General features: G+C 38.9%; 1 protein-coding gene across 1 annotated transcript in view; it reads right to left on the bottom strand.

Annotated features, from left to right (window-relative positions):
• kpna3 (karyopherin alpha 3 (importin alpha 4)) overlaps positions 1-16,184 on the bottom strand; it is a 33,612-nt gene that overhangs the window by 11,261 nt on the left and 6,167 nt on the right. Inside the window, exons 2-7 of the mRNA XM_017699036.2 lie at positions 15,879-15,923; positions 6,085-6,174; positions 5,429-5,458; positions 5,119-5,171; positions 4,760-4,855; positions 71-156 (exon numbers count right to left, since the gene is read on the bottom strand). Coding sequence (XP_017554525.1) covers positions 71-156; positions 4,760-4,855; positions 5,119-5,171; positions 5,429-5,458; positions 6,085-6,174; positions 15,879-15,923 — 400 coding nt within the window. The remainder of the gene's footprint in view (positions 1-70; positions 157-4,759; positions 4,856-5,118; positions 5,172-5,428; positions 5,459-6,084; positions 6,175-15,878; positions 15,924-16,184) is intronic.

Below are 16,184 nucleotides of genomic sequence, written 5' to 3'. Positions count from 1 at the left end.
AGATACATATGAGAGGAGAGAGAAAGAGATAATGACTCAGTGCAGATGGTACAAACGATGTCAGACTTACTGGATTTGACCACAGCCTGTGTCTGCGCTGAGGTGCCTGATGCGATGTTAGTTAAAGCCCAGGCAGCCTCAAACTGCAAAGAGGGACTATGAAGAAATACATGGACATAGACAAAGGGGGAGGGGGGTAGACAAAGAGAGATCAAAAGGTCAGTAAAAGCCCACGCTACCTACAGCGCCAATACCAATAAAGAATCTCCTCAGCCTGGCGTGATCCTGGATCAATAACTGCCAGAATGTGATTACAATCCCATTCTCAACTATCGCTTTGCTTTTGTTTTCCTCTTTTTATCATCTTTGAAAAGAAACAAACTCATGGCTGCCTTCTCCTTTCATAGTGCACTATACAAATGTTATAAAGGCTTTATCTACACCCTACACACTCCCCTTCAAAAGCCATAAAATACAGGCATCTTCTACACTCTAAATAGTGCATTACACAAAGGCTTAGTGCATTACACAAAGGCCTAGTGCATTACACAAAGGCAGCTTAAGAGCAACTGCAGCCACCTTGCTCTCATGAAATTTTGTCATGTGACATGGTGACGCTCTGCAGTGCCGGTGAAAGTCCGACAAAATTTCTAACCAGCATGCATCACGTGAGCAATGTGCAGGGCTGCATTGTCAAATGCAACCCTTGGCTTCTTCTACACCCTCCACAGTGCACTACAAAGGTCATGAAATAAAGGCACCCTACACCCTACATAGAGCACTACACAAAAGCCATAAAATAAAGATGTATTCTACCCCCGTACTACAAAAAAGGCTGTGCAACATAGGTATGTTCTACAGCATACACTAAGCATCCAGTAGGGAGCGATTTGAGACCCAGTTATACAGAGCCTCAGTCATGTGCCAAATAGTGCTCCTTTGCGACAAGTCAGAGTGAAGGATAGGGCAATAATTCAACTCCCCTGCTAAATAAGGGTCTGTCCTTTAGTAAGTTGGTGACCTAGAATCAGACTACTGCTGTCTGCCACTGATGTAGTCAGAACTAGGGGTGGACAATATGGCAAAATATATTTCATGACAGTTCACAGTCAAATTTTAAAAATTCTTTCAAAAACAATGATGACCATATTGTTTTAAAACAACATTTCACACACTGCACTGCGTCCAATTAAGCAGGGCCATTTATGCTGTCTTGCAGCAATGGGATTTAAACTTGCGATCTCTTAGTAGGTTGAAACCTTTGTGAATGTCTGTGTTGTGCAAGTGTTGACATCAAGAAAATCTGATTCTATCATAACTTTTACAATTACGTCATAGCACCCACCACCAGTCTGCACAATGTTTTGGAGTGCTTTCTTTCAGACATATCCTGGCTGGTCATCATAAACATATGTGCCTGCCTTAAAAAATCTTTTCTGGGCTATGTGTGATGACTGGAGTCCCTCATATTCCTTTATGTAAGTGTGTAGTACTATGAAAGAGTCATAGACAACCTTTCACTTATTTAATTTACAGTCAAAAAGGCCATTAAGGTAAAGTAATACATTTTCATATTTCTGAGTAGTCTGGATATATATGGTAATCCACTTGCATAAGGTAAATTAAAGTAAGGGAAAAAACTGCAAAACTAGAGTTCAAAAACATTAAAAGTTATAGAGAAATTGGAACTTCTACCAACCATACACCAAACAATTAGACCTCCAAAACTGTTAGCAGTAGATAGTGCCTAAAGCCTTCATGTTTGTTACAGAGAGCAGAAAATCAAGCTCCACTCTTGCTTCAGATGTGTACATCCCTCCTCTGTAAGAAAACAACCTTATGCCATAAGTCTGAAAGGATGTGTAGCTGATGTTACAGAGAAAAGAAAATGGAGAAGAAATTTGAAAATCAAAGAAGCTGCTGCAAAAAACGACTAGAAACCCCCGAGTCCAGATTCACATGACTGAATGTGCTGGGTCGTTTGAATTGCGAAAAATAGAAAATGCAAATCAACTTCAAAGACTAAACTATGGAGGTGTGGAAAAATATCCTACAGATTTTTCATGAAAATAACAAGAGCTATAAAGAGTACAAAGGGTGGACACACTAAATCCTGAGAAATCTGATGTTATACAGTATCTCCCAAAAAATGAGTATACCCCCACATTTCTGCAAAAATATTTTATTATATCTTTTCATGGGACAACACTATAGAAATGAAACTTGGATACAACTTAAAGTAGTCAGTGTACAGCTTGTATATCAGTACAGATTTACTGTCCTCTGAAAAATAACACACAGCCATTAATGTCTAAATAGCTGGCAACACAACTGAGTACACCTGACAGTGAACATGTCCAAATTGAGCTCAAAGTGTCAATATTTTGTGTGACCACCATTATTATCTAGCACTGCCTGAACCCTTGGGCATGGAATTCACCAGAGCTGCACAGGTTGCTACTGGAATCCTCTTCCACTCTTCTGTGATGACATGTCAGAGCTGGTGGATATTGAACACCTCCGTAAGCTTGAGGATGCCCTACAGGTGCTCAATTGGGTTTAGATCTGGAGACATACTTTGCCAGTCCATCACTTTTACCTTCAGTTTCCTCAGAAAGGCAGTTGTCATCTTGGAGGTGTGTTTGGGGTCGTTATCGTGTTGGAAAACTGCCATGCGGCACAGTTTCCAAAGGGAGGGGATCATGCTCTGCTTCAGGATGTCTCAGTAAATCATGATGCTACCACCACCATGCTTGACTGTAGTCAAGAGATAGTTGTCTTGGTACTTCTCACCAGGGTGCCGCCACACATACTGGCCACTATCTGAGCCTATCTTGAACATGGTTCCAGCAATCCATGCTCATGGACTACTTGTTTTCAGTGAACTGTTTGCGGGCTTTCTTATGCGTCAGCTTCAGAAGAGGCTTCTTTCTGGGACAACGGCCATGCAGACAGAGTTGATGCATTGTGCAATGTATGGTGCAAGCCCCGACAGGCTGACCTCCCTCTTCTTCAACCTCTGCAGCAAAGCTGGCAGCACTTGTGTGTCTATTTTTTTAAGCCAACCTTGGGATATGATGCTGAACACGTGGTCTTCTTTGGTCAACCTTGGCGAGGCCTGATCTGAGTGGAACCTATCCTGGAAAACAGCTGTATGGCCTTGGCCACCGAGCTATAGCTCAGTTTCAGGGTGTTAGCAGTCTTCTTATAGCCTAGGCCATCTTTGGGTAGAGCAACAATTCTACTTCTCACATCCTCAAAGAGTTCTTTGCCATGAGGTGCCATGTTGAATACCCAGTGGCCAGTATGAGCGAATTGTATCCAAAACACCAAATTTAACAAATTTAACAAATGGGCACAATTTGGACATGTCCACTGTGAGGTGTACTCATTTGTGTTGCCAGCTATTTAGACATTAATGGCTGTGTGTTATTTTCAGAGGAAAGTAAATCTGTACTGCTATACAAGCTGTACACTGACTAAGTTATTTCCAAGTTTCATTTCTATAGTGTTGTCCCATGAAAAGATGGAATAAAATATTTGCAGAAATGTGAGGGGTGTACTCACTTTTGTGAGCTACTGTATTTAGTATTTTTATTAGTTTAGATTTACAAGATCAGTGCAAATTGATAAACACTGAAATGTATGTTATGTTTTCTGCTTTATTTTCTTGAGGCTAAATGAAGCAGAAAATAGATGAAAAGCTTGGAATAAATGGCCATTTTGACTGGAAATTAAATAAATAAAGTGTGATCTGATTTGTGCTGTACTATATGCTCACTGTAGAAACAAAGCTGAGGCATTCACAATTATAAAAGACTTCTGAGAGTGAGAGAGAGAAAGCGAGAGAGTGACTGAGTGCAAGTGGGAGAGTGAAAGAGGGAAATGGGGCGGGGAGAAAAAGCCCAACAGCACAGCAGAATGCATTGGCACTTCAGGATCTTCAACATGCTTCAACTTCTCTCCCTCTAACCATTCATTCATCAATCCATCCATTCCCCATCTCTCCATCATATTTCCCCATCAGCCTATCTATCATATTCTCTGCCTCTTATGCACTCTCTTCGCTTTGCACCTACTCAGTCTCTCTTTCTCCAATCTCCAGTGCTCAATTCCACAAACCCCCTCTTCCCACCCTTCCAGCCCACCCTTCCAACCCCCCCACTGTACTCCTCCTGCCTGCTGGTGCAGCAGCCTGTAATTCTCCACACATTCTGCTAGAGTAGAAAAGAGCTGCAGACTCCAATAAAGCCATTTTAAAAACATTAAAAGCATTTTGAACCCAAACTAAAACTGCTAAAAGCAGTCTAAACCCAACACTAATATAGCTAACCTTAAATTGCTACCGTGCTACAAGTTTTCACAACTTGCACTAGACAATAAAATTGAATTAAAAACCTTACAACAATATTATGAAAAACTTTACAATGAAAAAACTTTATACAATGATTTATTGTTTTAAACTTTTCAATACTAAAGCATCTGTGCCTAACTATGTTATGCTAACTATAAACTTTCGCAACTCGCGTATCATAACTTTGGTTCCATTATGTGCGAACAAGCATGGTAGCCACCATCCATCTGCAGTTGCTGCCCACATAAAAGATCATCTGAATTTTTAATATCTTAAAGTCAGTATTGGTCAAAAAACTTCATATCAGTTGGTTGCCCTCCAAACCACCCTCTTTTTCCTTCAACTCCCTATCCCTCCATTCTGTAGTGTAGTGTGAGGTAGTGTGGGGTAGGGGCGATGACTCACTTGTCATCCCTCTCCAGGCATTTGACTAGGATGGGGAGGATCCCGGACTTTATCAAGTCATCAATGGGGGGGTTTCTGTCACTGGAGAGTAGTTTTCTGCAGTGGGAAATATATTCAGTCAAATGCTCTGCAATACCAGCATATCTATAGTTGATAAGTAAATAAATAGCTTAAGTAAATAAATAAATGCTCAAAGTGAAAAAAATGGATGTTTGTTGACTAGATAATAATAATTATAATAATTAATCATTATAATTAGTAATATAATAAGTCTCATCAACATAATCAGATTTACACCACTAACCGAAACATACAGATTTAAACCCATCTACACAACCCACAGTAAGCAAATGTCTAACCTGGCTGCTTGCACTGCACTGAGCTGTACTACTGCGTTGTCACTTGTGGCGTTCTGAAAGAAAGACAGAATGTGTGTAAACCAGAGAAAGAGCAAAAGATTGAGGAAAAAAATAAAAGTAGCAGTAGTGTGCTCAGCACTGTGCTTAAAAAGCATTGTGCATAGCCTTCACAGTTAATCCATCTATCAACACCATTCATCAATACACACCTGCTCCTGCATGCCAACACATACAAACATCGCAGTGAGTTATCTTTCACACCAACACAAAGCTACTCTCTACACTCATATGCACATACACACAGCCTTACCTGTAAGATGGCATCTAGTGTTACATTTTGCTGTTTGAAGGAAAATGAGAAATAGAAAAGTAAGAAACACTAATTTCAAGAAAGGGCATGTTTCATCCAAAAATGTCTGGAGCATAGAAAGAGGAGCATACTCTCAAAACAAATTTATTACAAAGCCACAAATTCTATGATTTTACTGTTTTTGTGATATTACATTTACACATATATCCATCTATTCAGCACAAAGCTCTGCATATTCACATTGAAGTTACAAGAAGTGTTTCCTTACTACTTTTTTTAAATGTTACAGGACAGCCAATCAGAAAAGCAGTCATTTACAAGTATCAATTGCAAAGCAACAAAAACAGCCTTATTCATTCTGTGATAAAGTGATGGGGAGAAACTGGAAAAGGTTGGTTGGTTAAGGTTGATCATGTAACATCAATGACTATGGTTGTTACTCAAACCCAGTAACAAAAAAAAAAAAAAAAAAACAAGTACAGATTATCAAAACGTGCTAAAATAATGATGAAAAAAGTAATCAATTCACAACTTTTTGAGAGTATGATGCATGATTTAGAAAATTACTGCAATCAATAAAGTTATATGGAGGTGAAAAGAAACAGAAGGAGGAAAAACAGTTGACAGAGTGAGAAAAGAGTGATCAAGAATCTCACCCCTTTGAAGTCGGCATCTACGTCAGAATCCTCGAGACTTTCATCTTGTGGAACGTTGCGTTTCTTCAGTAGGTGCTCGTCTCTTTTGTTCTGCAAGGGTAAAAAGTCCAGAGAGAGCCAGTTTGTCATTACATCACACTGGATCACAAATGCTCAAAATGACTTTCAAAGGAACCTTTGATTGTCAATGCATTTAAATATTCATTCATTCATTTATTTAATATTCATTCACTGATTTGATGCGTCAATGAGGGTTGTCACTATTGATTATATTAGTAATATAATATAAAATATATAATATAATTTTATAATGATATAAAAGTGCTAATAATTACTTTGATGATAAATCAGAGTTTAAAAAAATATGTTTTTGTTGAAAAAAAAAAAAAAACAACACCTTTCATAGGCTGTTGCTTCATGTAAGACATGAAGAATTTAATCTCTGCATTATGACTATGCCACAAACTGGCGACTGATCACGGCCGCATAATTAAGTTCAGGATTCAAGTTTAATTTTTTAACAAACAAATATTATTCATTAATTGTGACAGTATTGTGAAAGTATCAAATCTACAGTTGGTAAAAATGTGAATCTTGATCTCAAAAAAAAAAAAAAAAAAAAAAAAAGCACAATCAATCTAGTATGATAGAGAGATGACTGCATAACAAAGCCAGCTTTATGCAATACCAAATACATATACACAGCATCTGTGCTACCCTTATATAAGGTCTATATTATGCTACTAAACTATGCACAAGTTAAATTTACGGGAAATGTTCCTGGAACAAATTGCGTTTACAAAATTATGTTAAATAATTTTGAACCAAACAAGACTGTCCTGAGTCTCTGCAAACTGTCAGAAAATTTTCAGTTTAGCTTTACAATAAAAAAAATTGTATAACTGAATGAACACATTGATCCCTTAATCCCCACCCCCCATTTCAAAACACGTTCATACAGTAATCCATGCAGTGAACAGTGCAGCAAACATGAGAGGTGATTCTTTTTACGTAACCATGGCAAAGCTAAATCTGACAATTAATATTGTAAACATATTTAGCAGATTCTCTTTTTTTGTAGAACGACTGAAAGTAGGTTAATATAAAGTTAAAAGTCTTGTCCAAAGACGGGGGGTGGCGGGGGGGCGATGGCAGTGAATTTAACTGAGGCAAGATTATTTGTCCTAAATGGGCTGCATTAATATTTGTATAACTGCTGATCTCCTGGGACTCCCACATACAACAGTCTCTAGAGTTTACTCAGAAAGGTGCAAAAACGTGAAAACATCCAGTGAGCGGCAGTTCTGTGGACAGAAATGCCTTATTTAATGAGAGGGGTCAATGGAGAATGTCCAGACTGATTTAAGCTATCAGAAAAGTTATAGTATCTCAACAACTGTACAATTGTGGTGACCAGAAAAGCATCACAGAATGTACAACATGCTGGACCTTGAGGCGGATGACCTACAACAGCAGAAGACCACATCAGTTTCCACACCTGTCAGCCAAGAACAGAAAACTGAGGCAGCAGAGGACACAGGATCAAAGGAAGTATACATCCTGTAAAAACTTAACCTGGTCTAACGAATCCTGACCTCTGCTGAGGCACACAGATGGCAGGGTCAAAATTTGGCACCAACAGCATGAACCCATGGACCTAGCTCTACAGTCTAGGCTTGTGGAGGTGATACTCCTGAAAAGTCTACAAGAATTACACAATGCAATCATGTCAACACGGACCAGAATCTCAAAAAAAAAATGTTTTCTATATTTTGTGGAATCTATGTCACATAGAACTGAGGCTGTTTGGAGAGCAAAGGGAGGCCCTACCCAGAATTAGTGCAGTGATGAAACGTAACAAATTCACAAATAATAATTTCCATATTTAAATACTGGTACCTTAAGTGATTAACCAAGTACTCAAGTACATGCACTTCCTTTATGTAATTCCAAAACAGACCTGATATATTAAAAAAAAAAAAAAAAAAATCAATGACATCTTGACAATTAACAACGCGGTCACCAATATTATTATATTACTGCAGTTGGGCGAAAGTACTCTCAGGGAAATGATAGTCTCTGTGTGCACAACACACACCACAGTCTAGGCCAGAAACATCTCAGAACCACTCTAGCATCAATGCCAGCATGGGTGCGGTGCAAAATTCTTCTCTGTCAACCAACACTCCAACAACGATTAGTCTAACATAAACGACAGCTGCTAGACTGGAACAGCTCTGTGTGCTGCAGCGACAAGACAGCGCTGCACAGGCAGTAAAGTGTGTTTAATGAAGCGGCCATCGCACACGAACATTCTTTTGTCCTAACTGAAGGGGAGTCCATGCGTGCTATGGGTCGCACCGGTGACGCCATGCTTTGGTGACACCACGCAGCTGCTTCACACCAGGGCAGATGGACAGACACCCCTACTGCTTAGCAGAGGTGCTCCTCCTGGCTTTAGGCCAAAAACTAGCAAGTGCACAGTGTGTGTGTGTGTGTGTGGGGTGGGGGTAAACATTGAGGGAAACCCTTGTCACTGTGCTCCCCTCCTGGGGAACAGCCAGCCAGGGGCCTCCATGATCACGAAAGGAGGGAAAAGAGGTGGGGGGGTGACCCAAATACTGCCAGCCCAAGCCAACTCTCTAATAGCAACAGTGCCTAAGGTATAGAGAGGCCCAGTCTGGGAGCAGAATAAATGAAATCCAATGCAATCTTAAGACTGGAGCACACCAACCCAATAAAACCAACATTCTAGTGTTGGTAGTTGTTTTAAAGTGTTAGGAAGAACTGATAAACCAAATGAAGCAGTGTGACTGAGGGAGAACGTTCTTCAATAGTGTGAATGGAGTAAGCATTCTAGAAGAGTGAATGAAGAACATTCTAGAGCAGGGTAAATGCTGGGAGAACATTCTAGAACAGACTGAATAGGGAAGAACATTCTAGAATAGTGTAAATGAGATGACATTCTAGGAGAAGGAAAGGGAATGAAGGGAAGACATCGTAGAGGAGCGTAAAAGGAAAAAAAAAAGAAGTGCATTTACATGCACTCAATAATCTGATCATAAAAGGATTTCTGGATGTCGTGAGATGGCAGCAAAACACTTTTGGAGAGGTGCTGAAACCAATTTCATATTCTAGATGATGGAAGTTCACATTTTCAGTTAAAGCGGTGCGATGTTTTAAATAGAAAACCATTGCATGAAGTTTGAGTTTTACAGCACAACTTCTGTGAGTTAATTGGCTGGTTTAAGCAGAAATCCAATTACTGTCTGACTCACGTAGACCCGGAGTTTCCCCATTATCTGATTACTCAAGAGCATGTAAACGCGTTGATCGGATTACTGACAAAATCTGATTTCTTGCCCTTCTCGGACTGAACATGTAAGCAAACTCACTGTGGAACAGGGTGAACGGAAGAGAACAAAATAGAAGAAAACACTGGAGAACAGTGTAAATCGTCAAAAATATTACAGAATATTTCTTGTGTAAAGAAATGGAGGAACTCTTTTTTTAGAATCTCCCAACAATCACACACAGGTGTGGCACACCCAGCCAATGTTTGGCTTTATTGATGTTTGCGTTGGCCTTTTTTGGGTTTATTGGTGTTCTGGCTTTTAGAGAAACATGAAAATCTGGACCTGATTGTTAACAATGCATGTCATTCACTGGCTGTTTCAGATTCATCTGAACAGCCTAAAATACAAACTAAATAAATACTATTACATTAGCAGTTCTAAAGAACTTTATTAATTCCAATTCATCAACTTTGTTAATCCTAACTCATAACCTTTATTAATGCCAACTTAAAGATCATCTAACAACAAGTTGCATTTGGGAAAATAAGTATTCAGCTGTAAATTGACATTACTAAGCGTATGTGGATTGCTAATATGCTAATCATAAGTGAGCTAACAACAGTAATATCCAATTATCTTACTTGCTCGGTTGTATCGTCAAGGTTTTTTGATGGCAATGTGAGATCAATACTCCTATGGTTAGAACAGCCAAAAGGTAATTCATTCATATTAAATACGCCTCATAAAACAGGTCGACTTGTAACATTGAGGAGCAGAAGTATTAGCAGTTTTACAAGAAATTAGCTGCTCCACTAGCAATGCAAGATGCCCACAGTAGCCCATGTTTTAACAATGATTTAATGTTTTAACATTGGGCAGTCATGGGCTGGAGGTTAGCGAACCAGCCTCCTGACCGGAAGGTTGTCGGTTCGATCCACAGATCCATCAGCACATGACTGAGGTGTCCTTGAGCCAGACAACTAACCCCCAACTACTCCCCGGGCGCTGCGGATTGGGCTGCCCACCGCTCCGGGCAAGTGTGCTCACTGCCCCCTAGTGTGGGTTTGCACTAGGGGGCAGTGAGGATTTTCACTTCACAGATGGGTTAAATGCAGAGGTGAAATTTCCCTTTATCTTAATCTTAATCTTCTATAAAGGTATGACAGCTGGACATTCTGTCCTGGATCATTCAGTAGTTTTTAGGAACTCGCTATATGTTGATCAGCAGCACTTTACAGGCAAACCAAAGCCTACTAAAGCTTGAATATCTAGGAAGTGGCCTGACTCCCTCTTCTTGTCTATTGACCGATGTCTTATTTTTCACTGAACAACCTCAGTGGCATTAAAAGGAGGTTGTTGCAGGGAATCTGTTCAAAGGTATTGAACAGATTCCCTGCAAGACAACACATGGGTCAATATTCTTGTTTCCTCTAGTGCAGCAGGCAACCTGAAAGAAGTCTGGGCTACCTGAACGCGTATGTGTGTCTGAAAAAGGCATGAGACTAGCCACTGTTGATTTCCAAGATGACAGGGCTGTATAATATAAACATGTCAACTTGCAGCTTCTTAGGCAGCCTACAAAACTTAACAAATAGAATGCTAGTGATGCTAACAACGAATGAAATTCAAATGAAAGCAACGGGGAACTCCACCTTAAAGAAAATGTGCAAATAAGCACTGCTGGGCATGCTAGTGCCTGCTCGTAGGGCTGGTGCAAGTACAGGCAGTTTATGACGATCTGGTTTATTGCATATTTCAGCCTACTTCAAAAGCTGTCAATCACAAACACAGAATGACAGCAAGCATTTCACAGTAAGCATACTGATCTACAATCAGCATTTATAATATTACATTAACCTATATGGTGCATGAAATTCAAAAACTGATCCTAGATCAACACCTCCTCTCTAAGAAATCTTGACAAATATAACCCTCTGAGGGTTGATAAAATCCTGATAGGTTATCAGCATAACGACAAACATGATACTCACAATGATATTCCAGGTGGTTGCTAAGGTGTTGCTAAGCAGCTGCTAAATTACTGCTAGGCAGTTTTCACGTTGTATGGAGTGTGCATTTAGGCGTTCTTAGCGAGTTGCCAAGTGTTAGCTACATGTTGTTGAAAATAGATTGGAGTCTATGTGAGGAATGAGGGATGAAAAAACGGTACATGGAGAAGTGCGGATCAGTATGGCTGTGGATTAGAGCTTGTGGACCTGCCCTAAGTGAGTACATGTACTTTGGTGGCTGTCAGGAAATAGAAAGACTAGGGATTTGTCAGGGGCAAAAATGAATAGAATGTCCTTTGTATAGAATTTCTATCCTTTGTTCCTCTATGGGAGGAACAAAGGATAGAAAAAAATGACACAAAGAGGAGTGCAGGCCAGTGTAGCTGTTGATTAGAGCTTGAGGACCTGAGTAATGACACGTAGTTTGGTGGTTGTCGTGCAAAGAAGTAATAGCATTTTTGTAGTGGAGAACATGAATGGTGTATAGTACCAGTAAAGCAACTAGTATAGTAACTGCTTAAACCCTCTTCATTAAAGGAAACTTTTTACATTATAAAGTTATAAGAGGAATTTTTCACACTGAGGCGTATGGGTGGGCAATAAGACATTTTATTATTATCATGATAGATGTTAATCATGTTAGATGTCATCACTTAAAGAACACCGACAAACTACGTTTCATTACAAAATGGGCATAATTACATTATGTTTAATGGGATTTAGTGCAGTGCAGAAAAACAAATAATGTCGTTAGAGGTTTCATTATTATTATTATTATTATTATTATTATTATTATTATTATATGTGGCACTAGTAGTTATATATTGCCTGTTAAAACAAACTTTAAATCTTGGTATCATAATGTTTTGAAGTAATATATTTCTGCCATATTGCTGACCCCCTATTGAGGCCCTTACTATCTTATTTTCTTTCAGTTCCCTTCTCTCTTCCACTGTGTAATGCCAGCTTTCCTTGGCACTGGGTTGAGGACTCCAGCATCCATCATGTGATCCAAAATGAGAAGCACATGACAGAGCAGGAATGAAAGAGTAGCAAGCAGCCACAAGGGACAAGGGTCAAAGGTCACCATTGTTGGAGTTTTAAATCTGTCTTAAATCAGTGCTTCGAAATGTATCACCACACAATAGGGAGACTAGAGAGGAAAAGGGGATTGTGACGTAAAACAGCAAGAGGAAAAACAGCTGGCAAAAGTGTGTGTGCGCACGCTTGGGGGCAGCACAGGGTGTTCATACCGAAGAATCCTAAAGTACACAAGGGGCCAGCCACAAACATTTAAAAAAAAAAAAAAAAAAAAAAAAAAAAAAAAACCCCAACACACATTTCCAAACCATCCTAACAAAACACCTTCAGGCCAGAAATGCTGTTAATCCTGAATGAAAGCTAACAGGGGTTGGTCAAAAAACTGCAACCTCTGGCTTTCATACACTGCTGGCCATTATGAATCTCCATTAGCTTTTATACATACTCAGAATGATTCGCCACTACTGTTTACATAGTCACAGCAAGTAAGAATCTCCACTAGCTTTCATTCACTGCTAGCTAATTAGACTTCAGACTTCAATTAGACTTGTCAAAAACTACAAAATTTCATAAGACAGGGATGACATCGCAATCTTTCATAAATGATATTGGCAGGGATGTAAACTCTCCTTTTGGATTCTCACTGTTTTCCAGTTAGCCATGAGACCATCTTGTATCCATTTAACTCCTTTACTTCTTGCCAACGAGTAAAAGCCAATCCGAAATTTACTCTTGCCCAGTTCTCTTGTTCGGTCACTCTGTCTTTTCTCTTCCTCGCTTCCTCCAACGTTTTTTTGTAGTCTCTTTGCAGCTTCTGCCCTGAAGTCCATGCTGGGAATACCAAGCTATCTTCTTATATCTAGCTTGAGATGCACACATGTTGTTGCGTGAAGTGGTGCCAAAAAGCATTTTACATTTCTCGTGAGAGGTCTCATATACGCTCCTCCAAAGTTACATAATGCTATAGCAGCAGTTCAGGGTCTCGAGTAGAAATGACTGAAATGCCAATTTCCCTACTAAAAGTCCATCAAAGTGATTTTGAAGCTGTTATTTTAACGTAAAATTGTTACACAGTATTGCTTTAATAAGTTGAACCAAAATGTGTATGCTTGTTAAGAGATCATGTCTGTCCTTACGAGACTACTAGACTCCACTAGCTTTTATAAACATGCAATGACATATCTTTTTGGTTGAAGGATTTTTCTTTTTTTGGGAAAAAAAATGTTGGTTTGTTTTAATGAAATGTGTACCTTCTATGTCCTATATTAGAAAATGGAGCAAATGCTGGAAAAAAGTAATCAAGTTAAAAAAAAAACCTGTCTTGCAATCAAATCTCACTGCAATTTGATTGACCCACATTTTTCTTGTTCACTTGAAGTAAACACACAAATACCACCCTCAAAAACTTAAATTTAAATTATAAATTAGGTGTTCCACCACCACACTAAATGTGTTGTACCTAATGCCTTAAGCTTGAAGAGCTAACATCAGTGGTCTGTGCTTAAAGAAATAGTTGTCAAACTGGTCCTCAGGGACCCCCCGATGGTCCACATTTTGTCTCTATGTCTAATCCCCAACACATAGGACTACAGCAAATGTGGATTGTCTGAGCGTCCCTGAGGACCAGTGGCTAAAAGACTGAGAACCTTCCTATGAGGCTCACACTGGCTATGTGATTGCCTTGAGTCTATTGTAATGTGTGAAGTGCTTGAAACTCCTCTGAGAACTAGATTAAAACGTGCACAGACATTATCCACAATAACACACATGGTTTTGTTTTGCCCCATTGTATTGTTGAGTGTATCAGAGCCCAGAGAACACCATACTCAGATTAAAGCTTCCTCTGTGGCCTCTCCTCTATTCCTTGCAGTATTCCACCCACCCACCCGCACACACACACCTCCACTCAACTGCAGCTGCATTGCATCACAAATTTTGATCAGCTTCAGCGTCTCATGATAAGAAATATGGGCTTTAGATGTCAATGCACTTGTTTAATTTAACTTATAATTTAACAGTTACATTACTGTACTTGATAAAGTACACAGTAGATATAGATGAGAGCTAGAAAGTAAGCGTCTACAAGGAATTATGGCTAAAAAGAAAAAAAAAAAAAGAATGAGCTATGGGCAATATGGCAAAAGTATTTTATGATACTGGAGAACAGGAATGGCCTACAATTGAGGGTTATTGGCAAAATACAATTGTCTATTGTATATTGTGGATATGATCAGAACACTGACCAACTTATGTTTCAAAGTAAAGAGAGCATAATTAGTTTGCTTGGTTGGAAATCATTTTATTTTTGATTTTTTTTTTTTTTGCAAAATACTTGGGCGCTGTATCTCAGTGTCAATATTGTAGTGCATTGTGAAAAAGTCTTGTGGTGTCACGTTTTGGCCATACTGCTCTCTACTTGAGATGACCAGTAAATTAATAGTATCGTGCAGCGCTCCAACAAATGTTGTATGGTCATCCAGTGGATGATAAAAAAAACTGCACAGGAAATGTTTTACATGCATAACCAACATTAAATTTCTTTAATACAGTCATAAAATCATAAATATACCAGCCATCTACACTCACCCTAAACGTTTCACTGTAGCATCTTTTCCATTTTCTACAGCAAGCACAATGCTAATTTCCTTCAGCCAGATAATGAAGTGCTATATAATATTAGCATCAAACTAATGTTTATTTCAGTTCATGTTTTTCAGTGTGCTAAAACCAAACCAAGTACCAGTTATGATACAAACTCTAATTACATTCCACTTTTTAAATATTCAAGATAATTTAAGGTAAAAGCTGTAATCTATTCTCTTTCAATAATAGCATGAATGAATGGCATTTACCTGTTGTAACACACACACACACACACACACACACACACACACACACACACACACATATATATATATATATATATATATATATATATATATGCTGCTGTTTGAAATCTCCATTTCTGAGGATTTCTTACACGGTTTTCTTCCGACAATAGCACTATATACGCCCATCATTATCTATATAACAATATGCAATCTGACCAAACTGTAATGCAATTAGGGAGCTCAAGCACTTAACTAGAGTTCTTCTTGTACTGGTAATAATCAGGGCAATCTGTTGAAAGCATACTGTGACATGATTTATCAGGACACCACCCTATCACCCACCCCTGTTACTGAGTTACTGCTATTACAACATTAAGAGAGGACCATAAAATACTTTACTTGCATTAAGAGACATGAGTCAACAAGAATCAAACAGAGGTCCCGGTCAACAAGCTGTGTTTGATACGGATATGAACAGCCAAATCTAAGCCCACATCAACAACTGTGATGTTTGAGATGTACAATCTAGTCCTTGATAAACTAGTCCATTCTCGGCCCTCCATCTCCATGCTAGTCATTCAACAGCGCAAATAACACTTGTTGAAACTCTTACTTACCTTTCTCAGTTCAACTGTTACTTCATTACGATGTCTTCGCATAGTCTGAAAGAGATGAAGAGAGGGAACAGCAAAAGTCAACTCTTAACTCAGAAAAAGAGACAAACCTATCTTGACCAAAAACACTATAGCATTTTAGGTAAGTGTGCACAAAATAAGCTGATATTCACTTCTAATATATGACTGTCAAATTATTTTATGTTGTACGAGCTAAGATTTTTTTAATAATGTATATACTGTGAGCCTGGCAAGCAGACACACTGTCTTACTGTACTCAAGAGGCTATGTACTACGCACTAGCAATTA

The sequence above is a fragment of the Pygocentrus nattereri genome, chromosome 12, assembly GCF_015220715.1.
Source record: "Pygocentrus nattereri isolate fPygNat1 chromosome 12, fPygNat1.pri, whole genome shotgun sequence".
Taxonomy (NCBI): domain Eukaryota; kingdom Metazoa; phylum Chordata; class Actinopteri; order Characiformes; family Serrasalmidae; genus Pygocentrus; species Pygocentrus nattereri.
This window is presented reverse-complemented; position numbering and strand designations above follow the sequence as displayed.